General features: G+C 45.6%; 2 protein-coding genes across 2 annotated transcripts in view; both read left to right on the top strand.

Annotated features, from left to right (window-relative positions):
• LOC142796244 (uncharacterized) overlaps positions 1-14,761 on the top strand; it is an 88,593-nt gene extending 73,832 nt beyond the window's left edge. The window contains exons 8-10 of the mRNA XM_075886440.1: positions 4,239-4,463; positions 4,964-5,325; positions 9,126-14,761. Coding sequence (XP_075742555.1) covers positions 4,239-4,463; positions 4,964-5,325; positions 9,126-9,312 — 774 coding nt within the window. The 3' untranslated portion in view covers positions 9,313-14,761. The remainder of the gene's footprint in view (positions 1-4,238; positions 4,464-4,963; positions 5,326-9,125) is intronic.
• LOC142796248 (uncharacterized) lies at positions 11,280-14,761 on the top strand. The gene is made up of 2 exons (XM_075886445.1): positions 11,280-11,405; positions 13,478-14,761. Exons 1-2 carry the CDS (start codon positions 11,280-11,282, stop codon positions 13,784-13,786), a joined length of 435 nt encoding a protein of 144 aa, XP_075742560.1. The 3' UTR covers positions 13,787-14,761.
• Positions 14,762-26,293: the final 11,532 nt, after the last annotated feature.

Raw genomic sequence — 26,293 nt, 5'->3', positions numbered from 1 at the left:
TGCGTGTGCCACCTCTCGTTTAGTCCTTGGAATTTTCGCTGGATGGCGGTGCATATGCTGAATATATGATGAAAAGATGCGAGATGGTGGTACTTGGAGTGTTGAATAGATGGACGAACGGACACGCAGACAGACGCATGAATGGACGCATGAACGGACGCAGGGGTGAATGCAGGGACGAACGCAGGGACGGACGCACGAACAGACGCATCCACGAACGGGCGGATGGACGCATTGACGGTCACACAGACGGACGCATGGACGGACGGAAGCAAGAGCGAATGGACGGACGGATGCTTCGCCCCACTCTCCATCATTCACTCCGTGGATATGCTGCCATTTTTTATGCTGCAGAAGACACTGAGCTACCTCCGCACAGTCACCGAATTGTTACTCTTCTGTCTGAGGTCATTGACTACGGCGATGTGCTCGTACAACCCTCCGTACGCTGTGTCACCAGAGGAATAGCCTTCGCATCAGGTCTAACACATTTCGACGATGGCTTCGCATTCGTTTGCGCAACAGACCCGACGCCCGAAAAAATTCTGGTTCCGAAGGGCTAAACGTTGGCTTGCGTCGCTACACCAGAGCCTTTCTCTGTGGTAACTTTTCAAGACGCTCCTCCTGAAGATCTCCCTGTTGCACGTTCCCCATCCACCTCCACCCTTAAAACCACCATCGGCTCTGACCTGACCCCTTCGCAGACCCAGCAACTGTTTGCCTTGCTGAATAAGCACGATGCTTTGTTTGACTTCAATTCACCCGTATTTGCACAGACGTGCGTTACCACGCATCGCATTGAGACTGAGGGTACGTCAATCGTACGTCGTCGGCCATATCGCGTATCAGTAGCTGAGCGGAAGGTTGTTGAAGAAAACTTCGACGTTATGTTGAGACGGAACATAATACGCCCCTCTTCTAGCCCTTGGTCATCACTTGTGGTCTTAGTTCGAAAAAAAAAAAGACTGTTCTGTGCGCTTCTGCGTAGATTACCGGACGCTAAACAAGATTACGCGCAAGGATGTATACCCTATGCCACGTATAGATGACGCCTTGAATTCGCTACAAGGAACTCAATACTTCTCAAGCTTCGATCTACGTTCGGGATATTGGCAGATACCGATGCATGAGGACGATAAAGAAAAAACAACATTTTCGACACCAGACGGACTTTACGAGTTCAATGTAATGCCCTTCGGCCTGTGCAACGCACTTGCAACATTCGAACGCATGATTGACACCATTTTGCGCGGCCTGAAGTGGAAAACTTGTCGGTGCTATTTGGACTACATCATTGTTTTCTCGTCAACCTTCTCTCAACCCTTACACCGTTTAGACGAAGTCCTCATGTGCCTTGGTACGGCTGGCCTTCAGCTGAACTCGAAAAAGCGCCGTTTCGCCACATTCTGAGTAAGGAAGGCATTCGTCCTGATCCCGATAAAATATTGACCGTTCTTCATTTTTCTCGTGCTAAAAGGACCATGGACTTACGCAGTTTTCTTGACCTGGCTTCATACTTCCGCCGATTCATACGAGACTTTGCCTTGATAGCGGCACCTTTGCACAAATTACTCGGTTCTGGTGTTCGCTTTGAATGGTCTCCTGCCTTCGAATCAGCGTTTAGCCATCTGAAAAATGCCCTCACATCTGAACCAGTACTTCACCATTTCGATGAAACAGCACCCACACTCCTGCATACTGACGCTAGCGGTCACGGAATGCGAAGTATTTTATTGCAGCACGATGAATCATCACGTGAAAGGGTCGTCGCGTATGCCAGCCGTGTCCTGACCAACACAGAGAAGAATTACACCATTACTGCACAGGGGTGTTTAGCGGTTGTGTGGCCGGTGCAGAAATTTTGACCTTATCTACATGGCCGTCATTTTACCATAGTTACAGACCATCATGCCTTATGTTGGCTTTCCACGCTCAAGAATTTGTCAGGGCACCTTGGTCGATGGATTATACGTCTTCAAGAATACGATTTTACTATTACCTACAAGTGCGGCAAAAAGCACCAGAACGCAGATGCACTTTCTCGCTGCCCGCTTCCTACGGCGCCGTTCACTGCTTCCTCTAAAAACTTCAGCGAGGAATGCTTTGATAGTCCTTCCACATCTGTTTCGTCCTTAGCCGCCATTAACAAGATTCCTCCTGACGATCACGGCTCCATCATAACGCATCAACTCACTGACGCTTACTGTAGATGCATCATAGATCGCCTTTAGGGGAAATCGCGACTGCCTAATGCCCACCTTCGGCGACAGCTCAGGCATTTCAAGCTCGATAACCGCGTTCTTTACCATCACATCTATCACCCGGATGGTCAACGCTGGGTGCCCATTCTGCCTCGCTCTCTTCGAGCCGATATTCTTAAGGCCTACCACGACGACCTGACTGCTGGTCACTTTGGTTTCCAAAAAACGTACGATTGCATTAAAGGTCATTTCTACTGGCCTGGGATGTCCCCCAGCGTAGCAAAGTACGTCACCTCCTGGAACCTTTGTCAGCGCCAAAAGCTTCCGACATCACCTCAATACGGAGAGCTGCAACCACTTCCATGTCCGTCGGCACCATTTGAAGTCGTTGTCATTGATCTATATGGTCTCCTTGTCACGACTACCAGTGGCCATCGATGAATAGTGACAGCTGTCGACTACTTGACACGTTATGCTGAAACGTCCTGCGTGAATTCGGCCTCCGCTTCTGACGTGGCTACATTTATGCTTGAAGCCTTGATCTAGCGTCAAGCCTTGATCTTGCGTCACGGTGCTCCTCGCGTCATACTTAGCGACCGTGGAAAAGCTTTTCTTTCACAAATTGTGGAGGAACTGCTGAAAGCCTCCGGCACCAGCCACAAGACAACCTCCAGCTATCACCCCCAAACCAACGGGCTCACTGAGCGCTTTCATCGCACTCTGTCCGACATGATAGCCATATACATTGAGCCATACCACAACAACTTGGATGCAATTTTGCCGTTCGTAACATTCGCTTATAATACCGGCGTACAACGCAAAACTAGCTACTCGCCGTTCTACCTTGTCTACGGCCAATCGCCATCTTCCTTTCTGGACGTCTCGTTTTTGACAGCCCCGGTTACACCATCTGCATCCTCCTGTGAACAATATGTGCCCCGCCTCCATCACGGCGCCAGTTCGCCAGACTCAGCCCTGAGGAGAAACAAGCCCGTAGAAATCTTTATGACGCGTCCCACACCACTGTGACATTTCCACCCCGGCGACGAGGTGCTACTCCGGACACCAGTTCGCACTCCTGGCTTGTGCCACAAATTTCAGTGTTGATTCCTCGGCCCATAGACAGTCTTAGAGCAGACCTCGCTCGTTAATTATCGCGTTAAACCTGTGATTGCTCCAAGTGACCGGCGTTGTAGCGGTACCGAGATAGTGCATGTCTCGCTTATGAAGCCTTTCGCAAGGCGTTCTCCGCATCTATAGGTTGCGGCCAGGATGGCCGCTCTTGTGCACGGGGTATTAGTGTGGGCATTTAAAGCACGCTTCTTGATCACCTGTACAAACCATCATCACCTAGTGCTCTTCATCATCATGGTTAGTGGGGATGACCCTTGAGTCGGTTCTGTGCCTCATAAGTAACGGTTTTGGCCACGTCTTCCAGGCCTAATATAGGCGTGTAAAGGACTACGTCGCAATATGTATGTAAATATAAGGGAAAGCAGTGTATAACTAAGGACTCGTTTTTCTGTGTTTGGACACAATATTAATAAGATCTAACCGACAATAATGCCAAGGAATGTACAGAAGAAGTCATCAGAAGCAATGTAATGTAAATAAGAATATATATATATATATATATATATATATATATATATATATATATATATATATTTATATATATATGGTCAAGTAGATCCTGCGTGAGTGGTCACAACGTGGTTTATTTCGACGTTTCGCTAGAGTCTGGCCTTCAACAGGATGAAGGCGAGACTCTAGGCCGAAACGTCGAAATAAACCACGTTGTGACCACTCACGGAGGATCTAATTGACTATATGCAACGCTACGGCCACTCAACCACTTGCCTGCCTATATATATATATATATATATATATATATATATATATATATATATATATATATATATATATATATATATATCCCTGCCGGCCAATGTCACCCCCACTCTTCACATATACTTCCGGAGCCCCTGATGACATACCCGTCTGCTGATTCTGGAAACTGTGTCTTTTACTGCGCAGTCGACGTACATGACGTGGTGCCAAAACCAGCGCTACCACCGGGACAAGGTGCAGTCGTGCCTGCAGGAATGGGAGCGCGCACGTGTTCAGTGGCTTACCAAGGCTAAGCAGATGATGAGCACACGGAACGGCCCTGGCATGGGGGCTGCGTCCAGGAATCCGCCACTACGGAGAAGGACGGTACAGCCCGTTACACTACCACCTGCTCTGTCTCTACAAAAGAAGGTGATCATCCGTGTGGGAGACCATCCTAGTTCGGTAGTCTACCATCTTTCTTTTTCTTTTCTATGATGTGATGCCAACTATGAATTCAGAATAAGTGCCACCAGTGCAAAGCGAAGAATTTTCGCTACTAACGCTTCGGTTCTCGCAGTTCAAAGGCTCAAGTATTCCTTATGCAGTGTTAGCCAATATTATCTAGCGCTATATAACAGTAACACACATGTACACGCAGCATTACCACTACTAGCCAAATAGATGACCAGATGACAGTAATGAGTGAGATAGAGCTAGTCGACAGTCTGTCAACATAAGCGAACAGCCAGCTGCCATTAGCTAACATGGGCAAGCAGTCTCGAAAACTTGGTGATGATTAGACAACTTTGCACAGTACTGTACAAGAGTTGACGAACAATGGCAAGCATAAGCCAACACTCACACACAGTGAGCCAATGTTTTTTTCACTAACAATGGCTTTCTTTCTCATGCACACATCACCTGAGCAGCCGAACCGTTTGCCACCGATTGAGCCCGAGCTGAAGGAGCAGAGGGCGCCACGTCCGAGGGCACGTGTTCGCATCGCACCGGCTCCCACCATGATCTCATCTTCGGCACCTCAACTCGGCGCTGTGACCCGTCTTGGCAGTGTCGCGGCTGCGGCTACGTCCAAAGCAGAGCAGCTGCATCAGGCTGACCGACAGGCGCTGGAGGAGCGGAACCGGGAGTGGCGCTTGCGCTCGCTGTCCACGGTTCGAGAGATAGAAGTTCTGCGTATGCGGCGCAAGCAGTCCATCACTGTCGCAGGTATGGACGAAGCACCCGAAGAACAGGAACTGGCCAAGGTGCAACGAAGGCTCAACCTGGAAAGGTACTGCAGATTACGAAGTATTACTACGTGGCGCTTCATTAAGAAGCGCCACGTACTTGACGTATTTGACGTATTTGACGTACGTATTTGACGCTTCATTAAAAAGCGTCAAATCATGAAAGTCTCAAGTACAACAGACAAAATAGAACTGGCAGAGCTTTCGAAGTTCATTAATAGGTGTAAGGTATCCGATGTAAGAAGGTATAACATGGAGAGAATTGAACACGCTCTGAAAAACGGAGGAAGCGTCAAAGCAGTGAAGAGGAAACTTGAGATAGGCAAAAATCGGATGTATGCACTAAGGGACAAAGAAGGCAAAATAACTACCAATATGGATAGGATAGTTAAAATAGTGGAGGAGTTTTACAGAGATCTGTACAGTAGCCGGGACAACCACGACTTTAATAATATAAGAACTAGCAGTAGCCCAGATGACACCCCACCAGTAATGATAGAAGAAGTCAGAAAAGCTTTGGAGAGCATGCAAAGAGGCAAAGCTGCTGGTGAGGATCAGGTAACGTCAGATCTGCTGAAAGATGGAGGACAGATTGTGTTAGACAAACTAGCCACCCTGTTTACGAGGTGTCTCCTGACGGGAAGAGTACCAGAGTCTTGGAAGAATGCTAACATCATCTTAATACATAAGAAAGGAGATGACAAGGACTTGAAGAATTACAGGCCAATTAGCTTGCTCTCTGTAGTATACAAGCTATTTACAAAGGCAATTGCTAACAGAGTAAAAAAAGCATTAGAATTCAATCAACCGAAGGAACAAGCAGGATTTCGAACAGGCTACTCAACAATCGACCACATTCATACTATCAATCAGGTAATAGAGAAATGCTCAGAATATAACCAACCACTATACATAGCCTTCAAAAATTACGAGAAGGTATTTGATTCAGTAGAAATATCAGCCGTCATGCAGACACTGCGGAATCAGGACTTCGATGAAGTATATATAAACATCCTGGAAGAAATCTACAGGGGATGAACTGCTACCATAGTGCTTCATAAAGAAAGCAACAGAATACCAATCAAGAAGGGTGTAAGGCAGAGGGACACAATCTCCCCAATGTTATTTACCGCGTGCTTACAGGAGGTTTTCAGAAGCCTATAATGGGAACAGTTAGGGATGAGAGTTAATGGAGAGTACCTTAGTAACCTGCGCTTCACCGATGCCATTGCATTGCTGAGTAACCCAGGGGACGAATTGCAACTCACGATTACGGAGTTATACAAGGAGAGCAGAAAGGTGGGTCTTAAAATGAATCTTCAGAAAACGAAAGTAATGTACAACAACCTCGGAAAAAAGCAGCGCTTCGAGATAGGTAATAGTGCACTTGAAGTTGTAAAAGACTATGTCTACTTAGGGCAGGTAATAACCGCGGAGCCGAACCACGAGATTGAAGTAACTAGAAGAATAAGAATGGGGTGGAGCACATTTGGCAAGCACTCTCAAATCATGACAGGTATAGATTGCCACTATCCCTCAAAAGGAAGTTATATAACAGCTACATTTTGCCGGTACTTAGCTACGGAGCAGAAACCTATAAAATCAAGATGATCAAAAATAAAGGCCTGTGTGTCTATATGCGACATTTTTTTTATTCTGCGTTACAAAGAAACCTACTGAAGCAGCACGTCCCGCAAGTTTTGGCTTGCGCTCTCAGAACGACATTTTGATATGAATAAGACTACAGCGTAAAACAATCTTTTCGTGTGCATTGTTTTCAAATACCGCGAACATATATAGTCAGGAAACACTTTGTCCAGTTTGCTACATTTTACATTAGGAGGCTTACCATGGAAGCGAGAGGCACAAAACAGATCCTCAGATCAGTAACTCGCATACACACCATGTCAGGTACTTCCTACTTGTGCACCTACACACATAGAGACACCCAAAACTGTCGCTTTCACATTACGTAAAAATTTCTGCAGCTCTTCGTCGCATTAACTATAAGAAAGGAACGTAAGACCAGATTGATTGATTTGATATGTGGGGTTCAACGCCCCAAAACCACCATGTGATGAATATTGAAGTCGTAGTTTAGGGATCCAAATATTTTGACCGCCTGGGGTTGTTTACCGTGCTCCCAAATGTGAGCACACAAGCATATAGCATTTTTGTCTCTCGAAAATGCAGCCGCCGCAGCCGGGATTCGATCCCACGAAGAACCTAGGACCTTTCAGTTGGTACAGAACGATGACTGTCCCGTCTGATTATTGTGAAAGGAATTATACCACAGCTCATAGTTTGTGAGAACAGTCGTCCAAAGGATGACCGATAATGACTTCATGTTTGCACAGCGCGAGAATCGATGAGCCAGCCACTCCAGTGGTAGAGCAATAATATTTTACGAAGTCTAATATAAGTTCACATCCATAGATCAGATTTGCGTGGTATTCTGAGCGATTATAACTGTTGCTTTCCAGCATAATTTCAATTTATGCGCCTAATTTGTACAAGGTTTAGGCAAATACGTGTGGTCACTGTGCGTGATTATGAAAATGTAACACAAAGCATAAGTGTTTCTGACATCGACACAAAATGTTGAGAGAACTGGCACGCGAATTTTTGCTTTACTTTCATGCATTCTGGCTGCAACCACGAAAACTTTAGGCGGCGCTTGGCCCAATTCGCGCCCCAGTGTTTGGCAAAAAGCTTCGTGATTGTTTGAGATGGCGCAGTTATGATTACGCGCTAGACGCGAATAGTCGAGGTTATTCGGGAGCTTATGCAAGCATTGATGATAATTCTGGAACGTTCGGTGATCGATGTATAAAAGATGACGCATTGCACCGATTATCGACTGACCCGACGGACGATTACTGTTCTCGACTCCGTAAGTGCACTGCTTAAATCACCTGCCCCTTGACTTTTCATTTTCCGGTAACAAGTTCTCCCGAATAAACAATGTCGTTTTGAACACGCCGACTGCCACTTTCCTAAACGCCATGACATCCTGAAAATATGAATTTTATATTTTAAGCAACCCTTTACAGCAAGATAGCATTTGGTTCACAAATTGGTTCACAATGCCAGTCTATGATTGGACCAGTCGATATTCATGCCGCAATAAATGCGTGGCAAGCGAAGTCTGGAAAAATTTATTATCATAAAGTCCACTCGCAGACATCCCATAGACGCACGAAAGGAACGCATGTTCGTGCATAACGACAACAGAGCCCGCTATGTTTTAAAACTAAAATAGCCTGAATGAAATTTTTAAATGTATACAAGATATATACACATAAATGGGACATTAGTTCTCAGACCATGGACTTTTGAGACAATTTTACTCGCTAAGTTTTACAGCCTTGAAATGAAACATCAAATAAGGATTGTTCATTCACATAATGTTTTGTTCAAGCTTAAGGGTAGGTAAATTGGGCTAACAATTTGCATATGCTGCGACATGTCCGAACTACTTGTTTGTGCTTTCCTTTTTTCGGGAAGATTGACCCATTTCTTTCAACACGGAAAATATTCAGCGCGCATCAAAACTGCCCGGGAACAACTGGACACGACAATCCTCGCTGAGTCTTTCGGAAGTTTTTGTAAAGAATTTCGCGCCTCAAATGTAGCACTATATCTCGGGAGGTTGAAGATTCTTAAGTGGCCTATACTGAAACGAACGAGAATGCCCCAGAATATAAGAATGGGATTGTAAGCGAATGTACCGCAGTTCCTGTCAGTTTATAACCGTCTCGAATAGGGTACTGATGTATTTGATGTTGTCCCGAAAACAACTCACTGCTTCTGTTGTTTGCTTTCTTGTGTTCTGTTTTTGTAGGGTCAAATTTCGTCAAGAACTGGCCATGAAGAAACAGCGTGACCGTTTGAGAGCTGAGCAGAAGAAGCAAGAACAGGCGAGGCTAGAAAAACTCAAAGTACAGGCAAGTGGACCGAGTTCAGCTTGCTCATTTTTTTTATTATGTATACACACGGATACCCACATGCACAGTTGTCATTTTTGTTAGTGAAAGTGAAATTCTTTGCAATGAAAAATGACGGTTAAAGGAAAAAATGGCTGCTGCTATCGAATACTTGGATATGCTTTGGGATATTTCACCATGTGTCAGTTACAACGCTCGAGGCATTTACTATTCTAGTAGTTATCACTGGAAGTACGGCTTAATTTTATGTTCTGTAGAGAGCATACTGTAGGTTACTCCTTCAAGGTGTAGTTAACTGTAAATACATGGTGCTGTAGCTGCATACCACCAAAACGTTGAACCAAATAAACCCGTAAGCAAGCCGTCCTGTCAAGCCACTGATTGTCTTTGGACTTTTGTGGCATTTGCGAAAAATTGCGGACTTCATCTAAATTACAGGACCCGTCTTGGTTATATAACTTGCCTTTATGTCTCTATTCTAACAGGCTCGCTGTGGAGAGCTTCATGCCTATATTGCTTCAGCTACTGCATTCCTTTCAATAACTGCAAGTGTTATGTATTAACTAGCCTAACTGCATACCCGCACTTTGAATGCTTAACGTGTACTCCAGTATATCGCGTTCAGAAGCAAACACAGGCTTCGCAAGTTCATCCACCACATGTTTTCGGCATTGCCACAGCAACAAGGCAATGGTGTTATGATGACATGGTAAAGCACACTGCACTGGGCGTGAAATGAGTTCATTTATGTCAACTTTTGTATAGCGTTGCCCACTACACACACAAGATACCAAATGTACCCATTTTGCCTACACCTACAGTACCCAATCTTCACACTTGACCGCAACGTCTCCAGTGGCGTGAGCACCATCAAGTATTTTAAAAACTGTGTATACTGCCATGTACTAACAATGAGCTAAAGCGATGTACTTACTATGTAAAGTTCCAAGATATCTTTTTTTTTGGAGTGGCATTTCAACAAATGTACGACACAGATGCGATGAACATGAGATGTTGATGTCATCACTCCTTCTTGTTGAATTATGATTTATGAATAAGAAATGCGCAGATGTGTGGATGCTCTCAACGTACATATTCACCGTATATAATAACAGTGACAGATAAATAAGCAACACGTGTTTTGTTTTCCGATGGAAAGATTTTAAAAAGTTTTCTTGTGACGCGCATAGGCCAATCGACCTATGCGGCGAACTTTGGGGCCTTCTACCAGCTGCCTCGTTAAATTTTCTCGTTGGTTCTTTAACTTCCTTATAAGCGTAGTTAGGACGACATGGAAGCGTTAGTGGAGGAACTGTTAACGAAAAGCGGAGGAAGCAAACCATTACCTACCTTTCGCTATCTTGGCATAACTATGGCTGTTCTAGTTCACGGGGAGCGAACCTGGGACTTTCGACACGCATACGTTGGATTATCGGATGTGTCTATACCGGAAGTAGACTGCAGGTTAGGTTCCTGCCAGTGGCAAATTACAGTATCTTTTTCCTCACTTTTCTTCCGTCATATTTACATTGCAATTGCTACTGATGACATCCCCTATACATCGCTTTGCATCATTGTCTTTTAGTTGTCATTAAATAGTGTAATGATGATATGCCATCACCTACTGTTGAATTGCAATCTATATTTCATAGATTCTTGCGTCTGGTTCTATCACATTATGGCCACGTAGCTTTAATAAAACCTCATTACTGAATTTCGTTTATAGTTAATTTTAAGGAAACCTCCGGCATATCGAAGTAACTACGAGGCTGCTAGAAGATATCTTTCTTTTCAGTGTACGACAAAATTCAAAACAACTGAAAATCTCAGCTGTTTATACAAAGTTCGGTGCCTATGAAGCCATGCAGTGCACGTTATTTGGTATTGCTATGGTTATAGAAACGCTTTCGGCGTCTCAAATCTTAAAGAAACATACTTTCCTGTATTCTTGTCTCCTGCACGCATAAGGTGGCGTGCATTATAAGGATATGAGTGCGCTGAGCAATGATACCAGCAAAACCACACGCGAAGCAAGACAGCACTGATTAACCATGAACGCACACGCTTTCTGTCCCGGGTCACAGATGAGGGCGAGGTCAGAGCGCAGCCTCGTACTTAAGGAGCTGAACTCGGTTCGGCATGAGTTGTCCGTAGACACGCTGCCACCACGGTCCAGAGTGAGTCCTCTCACGTATGCAGACCCCCGTCTACACGTCTGTGTGCTCAGCACGGTCGTTTCGCATGGTGTTGTCGGTGGCGCCTTGCTCCCACAGTTTGCGTGGCTGCTCCTTGTGTGCCCTTCCGCAGTTTGTAACAACCCCTGGCTGTATCCTCTAGAAACGCTGTCTATATATGTACGCTGGAGGTAAAAGGATGGCCTACATCGCCCGTACGGAATAGTGTATATGCACTGTCATCCAAGCATATGTCACTCAGGGGTGACTCTGATGTAATGGTGATACGGACATTGGAAGTTGTTTCGTTCACTGTGTGAGGATAACTGGATAGATTGAACGTTGGCCGGGGCAGAGGCGGCCATAAAACTGCTGCTACTGTGTCACCCATGAATGGACTTATTAATGTTGTTCTCTACACTGAGTGATATTAATCGTTGAAGCAACCACTCTTATGCTGGAAACGAAATACAAAAGTTTCCCAAGTTCTGTCAACTTGCTGTCGAAACGATATTTGCGAAAGAGTTATTTCTCACATTATTGCAGCAGACGTACAAAAACAATTTCTCGGGTGAATCATGCCGTGCGAATCAAATTCGGGTTCGTTCTGGTGCATCTCTAGTATCGATCTCTACCATAAATGTCAGTGCTATTAGAAGTGAAGAAGTACAAGCCCAGGTTACGTGAATTAATCATACTGATTCTACGTAAGCAGCAATTATCACTTCAATGATGCTAAGTAAGGCACAATCTAAGAAATTCAAAATGCTATCACAGCTCTTTTTTAGATCCACCGCAAAGCATTCATTCAAATTACGCATTTGTTTTTACACTATCACTTATTTCAAAATGAAAATAAAGGTAATTTCTAAATATTGCTTTTTTTTCAAATGCAGTGGTTACCTTAATGTTCAGTTCACATTTTAAACCTTTTGTTGCCTGTTGTTTGTTGCTGTGCTGGCTGCAACGTCACCAGATTCGGTTAGATGTTCAGCGATTTCGACGGAGCTATTATGAATAGAATGGAGGAGTGAGGTAGGCTTCACGCCGGTATGTTCGCTCACTTGACTTTTTTTTTCGTAGAGTAAACGTTACCTCCTGCGTACACTGGCAGTGATACACCAAATAAAACAATAATGCTCACCTGAAATGGTAAATTATCTCGTTTAAAAAACAACACAAAAACTGTGAACTGAGAAACATCGATTCACCTCTTTGGCTTTGTGTGGATTCTACTATACCAGAACTCTATAGATCAATAAGAGCAATGCCTGCAAGCTCTTCTTTGTATCGGCGTGCTCCTATCAACCCTGTATGTGGCATGTGTTATAGTGGCGCTTGTGTCGTGGTGTGATGTGGTGGCCGATTGGCTTTGGTCTATTTGTGTGTGACGCAACATTTGCACCGTGAGTTTCTAAATAACATTCTTTGCTTCATACATGTACTGATGCTACATCCTGTTTTCTTTAATATGTTGGTGCGTAATTTAAACCCTAGCGAAATGTCTATGGTAGTATACAGGTTTTTTTTGCTATTTTCATTAAAAGTTTGGTCACTATTGGTGTGGGGGATTAATATTTCGGCTTTGCGTCTATCATTGATTCTAAATGTGGATTGCCCTTTCTATATAAACTACATTCACAGTGTTTGCTAGACAATAAACTGGGCAAGCTCGTTACTAAGTATGAATAGATCAGAAGAGCTCAAACAAAACAAAAATGAACTAAGCGAAAACAATATTCCGGCACCTTGCCGCAACTTGTAGTAGTTGCCATAGAGACTGATATCATTTACTGTAATTGCTTTCGCTTAATTGCTCTTTTTTTCTGCTATCCCATTACGGTGAAATAGAATAGATGGGCCGACCTTTCGTAATTGCACGAACGGGAAGTCAGTTCGATTATGCCAGCAGTGATTTCTAATTGAAAGCCTGAATAGTCTGTATCCAATCAACGCCCGGGGCGATTTGCCCATATCGTAGGAATTCCTGTGTAATGCTACACTAAGTACGGATGTCAACGCGCTGTTCTTCGCTTTTCTTTCCTTCCTCCTTGTCTCTGGTCTATTGTGACCAGAGCGATCCTTCCAGAAAACCAAGAGGATGCAGTGATCCGCGACCCCGCAGTGATACGTGCCCAGGCATTGATCTCGCCGGGAATCAGCAACGGCAGCAACAACCGCGGCAACATCACCTTCTGACCGTGCCAGTCATTCACAGGCCAATGAAGACGCGGCCGGTCGGGGACTTCCATGTGCATGCACGCAGCTTCTTGCCGCCCGCAGCGGGCCCCAACCACCACCATACCAGAACAACACTAACCACGAGCATTAGCCCCGTGGAGAATACGCGAACGTTGCTCGTACCCATCGTGAGCCCTGTTTAGCTACGCTGTGGTGACCGCATTGAAGCTTTCCACGCCTCAACGCGATGATTTTAGTTTAAGCATCTCAGATGAGGTGCCTAGTTATCAATAGGATGAGAAGTGGTGAATCAAGGAACGACGTTGGAGCCAAAGTTCTTCTATCTGCACTTCAAAAAACGCCTCAGGGCACGCCATAACGGCTCTTCTTCGCCTAGGCGAGGACAAGACCTCTTGTCAAAATAGCATTCATTTTTAGACGAGTTCTCATAACTTTAATCGTCCACGTTTCCCTGAGCTCTGTTATTGTTTGGTAATTGTTGCTGATATTCAGCTTTGTTGTAAGAGGTGCATAATAACAGTTACTAGTGCCCCCCAATGATGCTAAAATAATAATGTTTCACGTTGAAGTGCCATCTGTTTCATGCCCTAAAGTAAACAAAACGATGGAATGTGAATATGCATGGGTGCAGATACCTAGAATTTACACCTACCATTCCTAATACGGATTTTTGCAACCCCGAGACCACCACATTACAATTCGGCATTACAAGTTTGACGAAAAAGTCACAGTGATGACGTTTGGTGACATCGTTCTCCGAAATGTTATTGATGTTGTATGTTACACACACGCTCCAGTACGATCCAGAGGGGCCTCGGGTACTACGAATGCGCATTATAGTAACACATGTGCCAATACAGCGGAGCTCGTCGTTTAGACAATGTTGTTTTCATTGAAATATGTAGCAGGTGATAGATTTTCTTTGGTAGTGCTCTTCCAGGGTGCTTGGCTCGCTTAGCTTGTGGATGTCGTCTGAACAGGTATCACACATGAGCATATGTGTATACAAAGTTCAATTAAAGCCCAATGTATTTGATCAGGCTGACGACACAACTCACTGCCTGCCAAGACAATGAAATTCATTGACGCCAAAATATACTGGTGTCTATGTTTGTTCTGCCTCGCATATAATGTTCAATAAATTTCTGCCAGAAGAATTCTGAATCCGTGTACCTTACACCAGAAAGAATAAGTGATGAACCACAGTATCAGTAAAATGAATTCTAATCGTATTCAGTTGAGTATTTGGTTCATTATGTAGTTTATTAATAATAACTACAAAATTGACATTAGCTTGAAGGGAGTAATACTCCCTCGGAGTATTAATAAATAATGTAATAAAAGTAATACTCGGGGGGAGCATCGGCATGAACTGCATTATGCCTACAAACAATGTTGGTTCAGTTTTTCTGACGACCACCGTGCACGTCTTTTTTATTTTTGTTCTATTTCTGTTCGATAGGACCCATATCAGCGTCTGAGAATACAAGGAACGACCACGCTATTGACTCCGTCAATCTCCTGTCTTCTTGGCACATTTTGGAGCTCTAGCAGTCTCGTCACGTGATTTCACGAGGAAATAAGCTCTCAGTTGGCCCATACACGTGCGTTATTTCTCGTTAATTCAGCATGCCTCCCGCCTGCTTAGCAATGCAACGCCAGTTCTGATTTGTCCCACGTTACTACCGTGCGCGATAGACTCACTTCGCTTCATTTTGTGCGTTTACGACTCCCACGTTTCCTGTTGGTTAGATTTTAAAAAAGTACCAAAGCTTAAAATGGTCATGCTAAAAGTAGCAAAACTCCAAGCAAGTAGCCAAATATCCATGCCAAACATTCAAAAGTAAGCAAATATCTATGCCATTTAACTTTATTGCCAAATTTGTAGTCCCACCGAAATAAAACGGTGTTGTGACTAGAATTTTGACAATCTTGCAATAAATGTGACTAAGATGCAAAAACATAGAAACATTACTGAACTTCCCTTCTGCACGATGTTCAAACCAAAGGCGAGAACAAATTATTTATTTTTTCATTAATTAGAAGCGAAGCAGATCTTTGACTGACCTGTGTAACGTTGTCCCTCCGTCCACACCGCGCTTCCCTGGCCGCAGGTGCTGGGGTCGTGCCAAGTAGGTCCCGCCCTCCCTCGCAGCGCACGAGCGTTGAGGTCACTTTCTCTTTAGCTTGTCGCCACTCGCCGCGCGGGACACGCGCAAAACTGTCCTTCCCCTCCCCTTTTCTCACCTCGCAAGACCGTCTGCTGGTGAACAACTCGGACTGCTCGTTCTGCCCGACCGTTCACTGGTCACCCCGTATATGTAGGCAATGGATCGCGCGTTCAGAATTCAGTCAAGGGCATCTTTACTTAGCTTTAGCTTGATAAGCGTCAACGTTACCGCCAGTGTAAGCGTTAGCGCCCGCTGCTTCACATCAACACATGGTTCCCTTTAGTGGAAGATGGTCCAATTTCTCGATCGTGAGGTCACAAAAAAAATACAAGAGGCTTTCACTGAGGTCATAAGCATTATTTTATTTATATTTTGCACATTTATGCACCCATGAGTAAAAAGGCGAAAACACCAACCACAACAGAATAAATATGACGTTTCGGGACCTAGAACGGGAGCCTTGTTTACAATGCCACTGCAAAAGGTGCAAACCTAGCGTTTAAATAGTCTACAGCACGTAGCCTAAACATCTGCGTATGCGGGGTGCACATTACCATCCGGGCAATTGAGCGCGATTTTTCTTGTCAATGGTTCTTCCCGATCAGACAGGCATACGTTAAAGTCTTGATTTCATATTTATGTACCGCATGAGCAATGAGTGCATAAAATAAAAAAAGTAACAATGTGGTTAGTAAAGAAGAAAATGAACAGAGTTTCTACAGATTATGAAGCTTCAGGATTTAGAGAATGGAATAGCTCCCTCATAGCGATCAAAAAGCGATGTGGTATAGAGACAGTGCTTAGATTGAATGAACGTGTAGTCAAGGACACCTTCTAAGAAATAAATTCAAGGAGCAAACATTTTGATGCGCTGTTAGAAAGCGAAGAGAAGGGTCCGGTGCCTTGACTTTTATTCTATAGAAGTGCGATTGTGGTTGGAAGGAATATCACATTCCTCTTGTCTTTGTTACATTACATATGTAAACATATACTCGTAACAAGTGGTAGGTTTTGATACAACGCTGTTCAAGAAGTGAACAGGTATGCAGCCTGTTAGTGATTGGGGAGGCGAGTAACCTCGCATTTTCTGACATTTGGTTTCATAGACTATACTTTGCACCAGGTGGTGCAGAAATTGTATCGTATTGATCGGAATAAGTTTAATGAGCTTGTTATGCAGAATAGAGTTCTTGACATAGATGGGGCGATTTCGGAGCCTTCATGCCGTCGAGTCAGTGTGAACAACAAATGTCGAATCAATTTTTTCGTGAAGTTAAAAATCAAGATTGATTACTATAGCTTTGCCATAATAATCGACGAAGTTCATTTTGGTGCATATCTTCGTTCATATCAAGTTCGCATGAAGAATGAATGAAGGAAGGAAGAACGAGAAAGAAGGCAGGCAGGACAACCAGGGGGACATTCCCCCAGTGTTGTGTAGCCAAGTTCGCATGAGACCACGCGATGTGCCAGCACTAGATAATGACGCCGGAACAGATTGCGGAGAGCATGAACAGAGAACCTTCGGCCTCGAGGGAGACCACTGGCGATACCGGCGCTGCTGTCGCTGTGACGTAGTAAACGATCGACATGCTGTGACTCGTGTATGCCATCGTCAGTGCAGCGCGCTTGCTTTCAACCGAGGCAGTTCATTTTTAGCGTGCAGGTTCGTTGACCACTCGATACCGCAGTGCCGAACCCATTCGACCGAGCCTATAATGTCAAAGATCCTTTCCAAAATGTCGCGGCAGCGATATACTTGAATGATAAAACTGAAATTGGCGAAACAACTCGGCGCTCAACCTCGGGTGCGCAGCTTACTCAGTGGCCACTTTTTTTTTATTATTGAACGTCCGTGCATACGCAAAAAATTTTCGTTTGGAAGTGAGCTTAAAATGTTCAGTAAGTACGGCGATGTACTTGGCGGATCTGGACGCATCGAAGTTTATTGCCTTTATTTCCACCAGGCTGGAAACAACAATTCCCGAAGCGTGGGACCGCAGCAACCGTTCTGTTCTGCCTTTGTATGGTTCAAGAAACGCATGATGTGGTCTCTACGTCCCATCCTGGTCCGAGTTCTCATGTACACCCTAAAACCAAGAAGCAACGGGATGCATCTTCAATAAAGCCGAGGCGAGAATGGGGAAGTAACCCAGCATTCATCATCCGTTTGCAACAAGCACTTTCGCGATGATGAACAAACTTCATTTAATCAGCAGAAAGATCCTCCTCCCCTTCGCAAAAAAAAGTTTTTTGTACTGCGTTGTGGCTAAAATCTTCGGCGAGTACGACATTGGGATTTATAAGAATCTACGTGTAGAAATTTTCGACGTTTATTCACGCCAGGCCAGTAGGATGTTTCTAGCTACCTGTAGCACAAGGGTGGCGAAAACGATTTTGTCCTGATGTTGTTATTTTGCGTTGCGTACGTTTTTCCTGTTAGCAGCCGTTATATTGAGCTGTTGGTATACGAATAGATTGATATCAGGGACTGGCAGAGTCACTGAAAACAAGATACGGTAACTATAACTTATACTCAAGCAACCGATGCGTGCAGGCATTGCAACGTTGTCGCATCATATCACATCAATCAGTACATTTCACGCAGAGAAACACATGTAGTGAAAGCGAGGATTAAGGAGACAAATGTTTATGCGGGTGAAGTACCACTTTTACTAAAACATGTCTTATCAAGAATCATTCGGTAATAATTCAGGTGAAAGTAGCAGGCCGCACAAACCACAGTTGTTGTTTAATGTTATTGCCGCAAAAGAGCTTACGAATACCCTCATGCAGGGTCATGCGAACGTAATAAGCATTGTCAAAGCATCGCTCGCCTACGGCTACTTGATTCCTTTTTGAAAACTAGGTGTTACCATGAATTGTGCACAGTGGTCCCCGTTCGGTCCACTAAGAGAGAAACGTTACCTCTCGGTTGCGCACTTTCCACTCAAAAGCAATAGATAGGGGCACGCATCATCCCGCTTGCCACAGAAAACATAAATGTACGGGAAATGTGAGAATGCTTCGGTTTACAGATTACTAGATCAGTTTCAGTTTATTTACTGTCATACAAAACATGCATGCTTACGTAAGTATGCAGAAGGAGGTGCCACAGTACTTGGCTGAAGGGGGACATCCTGTCAGAAAATGTGTTAATTATGTACAAGTAAATTGCAACTCTGTTAACAACGTGGAATAAGTAAAAATAAATAAATGTAATACAGACTAAAGATAGTCAAATTTTTAGCAATCATAAGTACAACAAAAACACTGCTTAGAACATTTAAAAATTGAGAAAAAAACCTGAAAAATATTGACTAAATGAACAACAGAATAAAAAAACAAGAAAAAGATGAGTAGCTGTGGCACAATTAGGGGTACATGAATATGAACAGGTGCAGATAATATTACACATCTTAGAATTCTAAGGTAAGCAGCAGAAATGTGAATAATGTGTTTTTAAAAAAGATCTAACGATGAAGACTGCTGGGCGTTAAGACTAAGACTGCTCCAGGTCGATAACGACGTGAAACAACCGGAGTGCTTTGCATAATTAGAATGGACTAATCGCAATAATAAATTGTTGTTAGCTGCGAATCTTGTTCGGTTGGTGTCTACTAGAACAGCGTCTGGAAATAAATTCACTGGAGGAGGGTTCTTCATTATTTTAAATAACACTATGCATAAATTGTATTTCTGCCGATGTAATAGCGAAATTTTAATAGCGCAGGTTAATTTATTAACTCACCATTACGAGATCCCTTCTTCACGTTGGTCGTTCATGGCGCCGTGGGCACGTGCTCCATCGAACGTGCGCGACTCGGCGATGACCGCACGTTGTCTCCCTAAATATCTGTTGGCAAACACTCTAGTTTGTTTCGCAGCTAATACAAACACAACCAACGCTTGCAAAGCGAGGAAATTCGTGGCTGAACAACCCAGATCACTGGAGTTGTCGAAGACTTCGCAGGGTTGGTACCACAGGATGTCTTTTATACGCCACAGACAGATTCCGGCAGATGGTGCCACGGTGCATCCTCGCAACCATTAGCCACGCATTAGCCAACATGCGCGCAACTTCGAGACTCCGTCTTTGCAGGCACTGCGTGTGCTGCGTGGGCGTATACTTTTATGCGCACTAGCCTGATGCAGGGGCACCACATGCGTTCGTACCCCAGTGGACGCAATAGAAGTTGAAGCAGTGTATCAAGGCTTTCTAGTTCGTTTCATGCAAATGATAAAAAGAAAATTGGCGACTAAAAAGGTCAGACCACAAGCTCAATGTAGCCGAAATGCAGCATCGGCACCAACCACATATTTTGATTGCCAAACCCGGTCCTGATGTTGCCTATTTGGCGCAAGCTAGCCACCAACGACAACCTTGACGACTGCACAACAGCGCAGATGACAGCATTCAGCCGAATAGCAGGAAATTCTGATAGGCTCAGCGCTTTCTGTTGGCATTGTTCTCGTGTTTTATGAACAAATAAGTCGCGACGAGGAGACAGTGCCTGCAGGAAGAGTAGTCAATGATTGGAAAAAAACCATTCTCTCGTCTTTGAACTTGAACTTCATTAGGAGCCCTTTCAGTCTATTCTTCTATTGCAATTTATTTAATGGTAGGAGCCAAGGAGGAGGCGGTTTTCGCTATATGAAAAGTGTAAAGCAAAAAAATACTTTGAGGCTCGCACCTGCCACCTGCGTGCCCTCCACACTCTCAAGCAGGTCGATCGTACACTTACCCTAAAGTGGTGAACGCACGGCTCTTTGTAAAGACTATACTCCTGGACTTCATCCGACAAACAATTCTTTGTCCTTGTTTAATTCGTTCCGTAGAACATGCTGACACGAATGACAAAGTAGTGTTTACGCATGTTGTGTTTACAAAACGTTCTTGACGATTTAGTGTACTTGGTATTTTACTGTGGGAAAGCAAAAGCCGTCCCGTGGGCCTCAAATTCCATGAGACCATGTCGACAAAATTTACGCCGTGAACGAGTTCACGGACAGGACCAGGCAACGGCTAGTCAAACTATGGGCATAGAGGGAGTGGTAACGTCTTCTTACGACCGACCACTGCACCAGAAGCTAGCCACCTGCGGAATTTACCAACGAGGCAAGCATGCCGTAATGAAGCCCCGTCGTGGTGCTACGGTAGTCGGCTACTGACACGCAGGTCGCAGGATCGAGTCCCGGCTGTGGTGGCTGCATTTCCGATGGAGGCGAAAATTCTGTAGCCCACGTGCTCAGATTTGAGTGCGCGTTAAATAGCCCCAGGTGGTCGAAATTTCCGGAGCCCTCCACTACGGCGTCTCTCATAATAATATAGTGGTTTTGAGACATTAAACCGCCTTTATCAATCCCGCCGTAATGAACTTGTATGAAAGAGAGAGAAAGAGAGACAGAGAAAGTTAGTGAAGAAAGGCGGAATGTTAACTGGGAAATAAATATCCGGTTCGCTGCCCTGCACTGGGGAACGGGTACGGGTAGACATAAAAGTGTAGAAAATAAGGACAAGAGATTATAAAACAAAAGTTTGTACGCATGAAATGCATGTTTTTTAGCGAGTGGCGGAAAGTGTAAATCTATGTGGTGAGGGATTCGCTTTTTGTGACGAGAGTGAAGAGAGGTGTGCTGCTTGGAGTTAGTCACAGAGAGAATTAGCCATTTTCGGCCGCCTTTGTTAGAAAATTGTCACTTACCTTAGTATCACAGGGATGCTGGAAAACTATGCGGCACCGCATAAGAAGCTCACAGAAATGCTCACATGCGGCGTTACGCAGACTCCAGAAAAACAGATACACGAACTTGCACAACTGCATGTATTTTACCACACAGCATAGAGAGGAGATATATGCATGTTCGTCGGCAGGATTTTCTCTTGGGAGGTGAAACCAGCGTTGCATCGCGGCTGGGGGAGAGGAGAGCACTGATGTAGCTTGAGTCAAGGCCTCCTAGAAAAACTATGCCTGGAACGTCGCCCTCTCTTCAATTGAGAGCCTCCTGCCAACACTTAATCTCGGAGGCTATGCCTCCTGCCATGTGTTGCGACCGGCTGCCGCATGAGACCACTCGCCTCCGTACTGCTCAGTCACGTGACATTACCGTACCGCTGTCACGGGACATCACGGCTTCTCGGAGGCAACTGTGAGAACATTACTAGAGTGTACTAGAAGCTCTAATACACTCTAACATTACTGTGTTCGCAGGGGGCGGCCGTCAGAGCCACTTGCCTTCGTACCGAAGGAGGAGAGTAAAATCAGAGGCCAGAGCAGGGCGTCCGTGGCTACCGTTCTAGGCACAATTTTTTGGGAGGCGTTGCCTGAGTAAAAGCTAGTGCTGGGCAGGCGTGAGAGGGGCAAGTGGCCCTCTTGCAGCTCCTGCCGACGCCTACGCATATCTCCGTGGTGCGGGGCCATACTAACTCTGACATTACGTGGGAGTGTACACTTCCCAATGAAGAACCACGCAACATGAATAACACAGAACAACAATGAGAGGCACTGCTGTCCATCTCAGCCTTTGACAGTCAGCTGTGGCTGGTCCAACGGGTAGAGATAATGGTGAGGACCAGTGGAGTCCTGACATAAGAGCCTTACCATTTGCAATGCTGCGCGTTAGCTGCAAATAACGTTTCTCTGTCTTCACCGTCTGCGTGAAGTACCACAGCGTTTAGCATGTCTACAGAAACCTTTGATCAACAGAAACTTGCTTTCTAGCGATTTGCAAAAACATGTTTTCGGGTGTGATGGTTAAGGACGTTCGTCACTATGTTTGTTGATAGCGGACGAGAAAGGATTAACATCAACAATGGATGCGAACAAAAGAAGCGTTATATTGTACACTAGAGAACGAAGTGGCAGGTGAAAATAAAACTATATGTCCAACACTACACGCCAAGCATCACGCAACATGTACGAGAGTCAGACCTCTATTATGCGGAGAGCTCGCGGCTACGCTTACTCCGAGTCCAGCGCGTATAGTTCTCGGTTCGCAAGAGGAAACCGCTGCCTCACAGTTTGGGTCCCCGTCGTCCCGACATGATGCGGTCGTCGACGTGCGCGAGGGCAAAGGTGGCACGGCTGGAACGGCTGGAACGGCTGACGGCACACGGATGCGCTACCGTGTGCAGCGCCGTTTAGTCGGACGTCGCGGCCAGCCCAGCAGTCAGGGTAGCTACTCCTGAGGTCCAGGGTCAGGGCCCCGGCTCACGAGGACCACGCCCGGTAGGCCTCGCCCACGAACCTGCTCCCGGCCACTGCACCCAGGCAGGAGCCGTTCAGCAGGCCCCATCCTTGCACCTTGTACAGGCGGGCGGACTCGACCCCGAACGAACACGCTGGAGCGCGACCTGGCCGACACGTACGGGTCCCACGTCCGGCTCAGGAACGCTGCCAGGAACTCGTCCTCTCGAGCGGCGCACCGCTTCCTCTGCCTTCGTGGCCTCCACCCTCGAGCTCTTTTTCGCACGTTTCTCGGTACGGCTCGGCACCGCTCGCGATCCTCGATTCAGCCAGCAACTCCCCTGGTACCTGGATCCTCGGCCACCCTGGACCTCGCCCGGCTCCGTGGTCCTCCGTGCACACGCCCACGTCTCGCCCGGCAGAACGTCTCGCTCGTCCCTTGCCGATGTGCGACACTCTGGTGACACCGGCGCTTGATGGCATGGGTGCGACTACTGAGCAGTCAACCCGCATCGGAGACGCGATGCTCCATGCTGGGAATGGCCAGCCCGTCCAGCGAAGAGCGTGCGCCGAGACGCAATGCTCGACGCAACCGTAACCATTAGCCAGGCCACGTTCATCGCTGTGTTGAACGGCTGACCGCGGAGACGCCTCGCCGAGATCCGCGATGCCCTCGGCAAGAAAGAGAACAGCAGGCCAGGCCGCGCCCCGAGATGCAGTACTCGTGCCGGCAATGCCGCCCCAGCTGGTGGTTGGACGGCAGCAGCGTGGACGGCCGCGTTCCCTGGCCGGAACCTGGATCGCTTGCGTCCGACGCTTCGGCCCGCTGTCTCCCGTCTGCCGCTGCTTCGGCTCGTCCATGGCTCGTCCCCAGCCACAAAGCCCACTGCCACGTGATGGTCGCCCGTGGCCCAATCGTGGCCCGCCACCTCTATGGGCCACCACAGGTCATCAGCTGATTCGCTGACACTCACGCGCACATTACACGCGCCTTGCCCCGCACTTCCGTCGTTGTCGTTTTCTTCGCTCATCACATCGGGCTACTTCGAGCTTCCTGCCCTTATGAGAGGCCTCCCAAATAATTATTGGAACCACGTTTTCGCATTTTCATGCTCGAAATAGGTCCTTATTCCTGTGTTTTAGGTGAAGTAAACAAAGATAGCGCTTGGTCTGTTCACTTGGGTCTCGTCTTTGTGCGCGTCTGTGGGCCCCAACTCTGACTCCTCTAGATAAGGTATATTTTATGTGTGTCTAAAAGTACGCGGATGTAAGAGCTAGGTAGTGCTCATTAAACGTAAACCTAAGGTCCCTTCATGTATACGTACTCGTGTGATCCGGGTAAGCACTGGGAGCTTGCGTTCATTCACCTTACTTCTCAGTCGATGTCAGACCGGCTAATTCAAATGTCTCCACTCCATTTTCTCGCAGCGTAAGATGCAGGATAGAACCAAGGTAGCAGGACAGAGGGTTCTGCTTCTTCTATATAACATTTGTTAACAAATGACTTGACACGTCAACGCCGAAAAGTAATCAAAATGTGCTTAGGTTACAACAACTTAGAAAACAAGGCTTGGATAACAGAGTACAATCCAATTACGCACACAAAGTAAAGCATAAAGGCACTGATTTTGAGATGGCTCCTAAAGCTGCTAGACATATTTGGTCATTAATGAATCGATATAATTTCTGCAAGAAGGTGTGTCTATTTTGTGGATGATCAGCGAATAAAAAGGCTTAAGGAAAGCCTTAGTGTGACACGGTTCCAGACGAGCCTTATAACGATTGTCGACTCGAGGCGATACGTATTGTGGTTGAAACATTATCGTTCCTTGGGTAGTGGTAAAGGCTGGTAAGATTTGTGAAAAAAAAAAAAGGTTGCGATCCTACGACGAGATGAAAGTAGTGTAAGAGAAACATGTATTTTCACAGCAGATACATTGCAGTTCCTTGGTCATAGACGTACGCATGGAGGGAGTAGAAAACGGGCCGCATCTCCCTTGTCACCGAGAAAGGAGGAGGGGGCAAGTCTGCCTTATACATTGACCTAATAAGGAGGGGGGTCCTACAAAAAATCATCGCTTCCCCCCCCTCTTGAAGGAAAACCCTGCTCATGCCTATGCGTATAGGCAAGTAGTCATCATCATCATCATCAGCCTGACTACGTCCACTGCGTGACAAAGGCTTCTCCCATGTTTCGCCAGTCAACTCGGTCCTGTGCTTGCTGCTGCCAATTTATACCCGCAAACTTCTTAATCTCATCTGCCCACCTAACCTTCTCTCTCCCCCTAACCCGCTTGCCTTCTCTGGGAATCCAGTTAGTTACCCTTAATTACCAGCGGTTATCCTGTCTACGCGCTACATGCCCAGCCCATGTTTATTTCCTCTTCTAGATTTGAACTACGATATCCCTAACCCCCGTTTGTTTCCTAATCCACTCTGCTCTCTTCTTGTCTCTCAAGGTTACACCTACTATTTTTATTTCCATTGCTCGCTGCGTCATTTTCAATTTCAGCTGTACCCTCTTTGTAAGTCTCCATGTTTCTGCTCCATAGCAAAGTACCGGAAAAATGCAGCTGTTATATAACTTCCTCTTGAGGGATAGTGGCAATCTAAACCTGTCATGATTTGAGAGTGCTTGCGAAATGTGCTCCACCCCATTGTTATTCTTCTAGTTACTTCAATCTCGTAGTTCGGCTCTGCGGTTATTACCTGCCCTAAGTAGACATAGTATTTTACAACTTGAAGTACATTATTACCTTGTAGTAGAAGTACTATAGTAGTAATTGATAAATATGTTTGGTTTAACGTCCCAAAACCACCATATGAATATAAAAGACGCCGTTGTGGAGGGCTCTGGAAATTTCTACCATACGGGGTTCTTTAACGTGCACCTAAATCTGAGCACACGTGCCTACAGTATTTTCGCCTCCATCGAAAATTCAGCCGGGATCAAATCCTGTGACCTTTGCATCAGCAGCCGAGTACCTTAGCCACTAGACCACTGCGGCAGGGCGTAGTAGTAGTAGTAGTGGTAGCAGTAGTAGTAGAGTATGTCTCAGTAGTAGCAATCGCAGTAGTAGTAGTGGCAGTAGTAGTAATAGTAGTGGTGGTAGTAGTAGCAGTAGTGGTAGTAGTAGCAGTAGTAGTAGTAGTAGTCCTTACGCATCTTCATGAGGGAATGCGGAAATGCCCAAACAAGTTTTCTGCAATGATTCTCTCTATATCAAAGTTTACAAAACGCTTCATTTTTCCGTTTCCTTGAGTACACTCGCATCAGTTACGGTGCGGTTGGCGGAAAGCACCTTCTACAATAATTTAATGTTCCAGGAGC

The sequence above is a fragment of the Rhipicephalus microplus genome, chromosome 1, assembly GCF_043290135.1.
Source record: "Rhipicephalus microplus isolate Deutch F79 chromosome 1, USDA_Rmic, whole genome shotgun sequence".
Lineage (NCBI taxonomy): Eukaryota > Metazoa > Arthropoda > Arachnida > Ixodida > Ixodidae > Rhipicephalus > Rhipicephalus microplus.
Note: the sequence above shows the minus strand (reverse complement) of the source record. Positions and strands in the feature narration are given on the sequence as shown.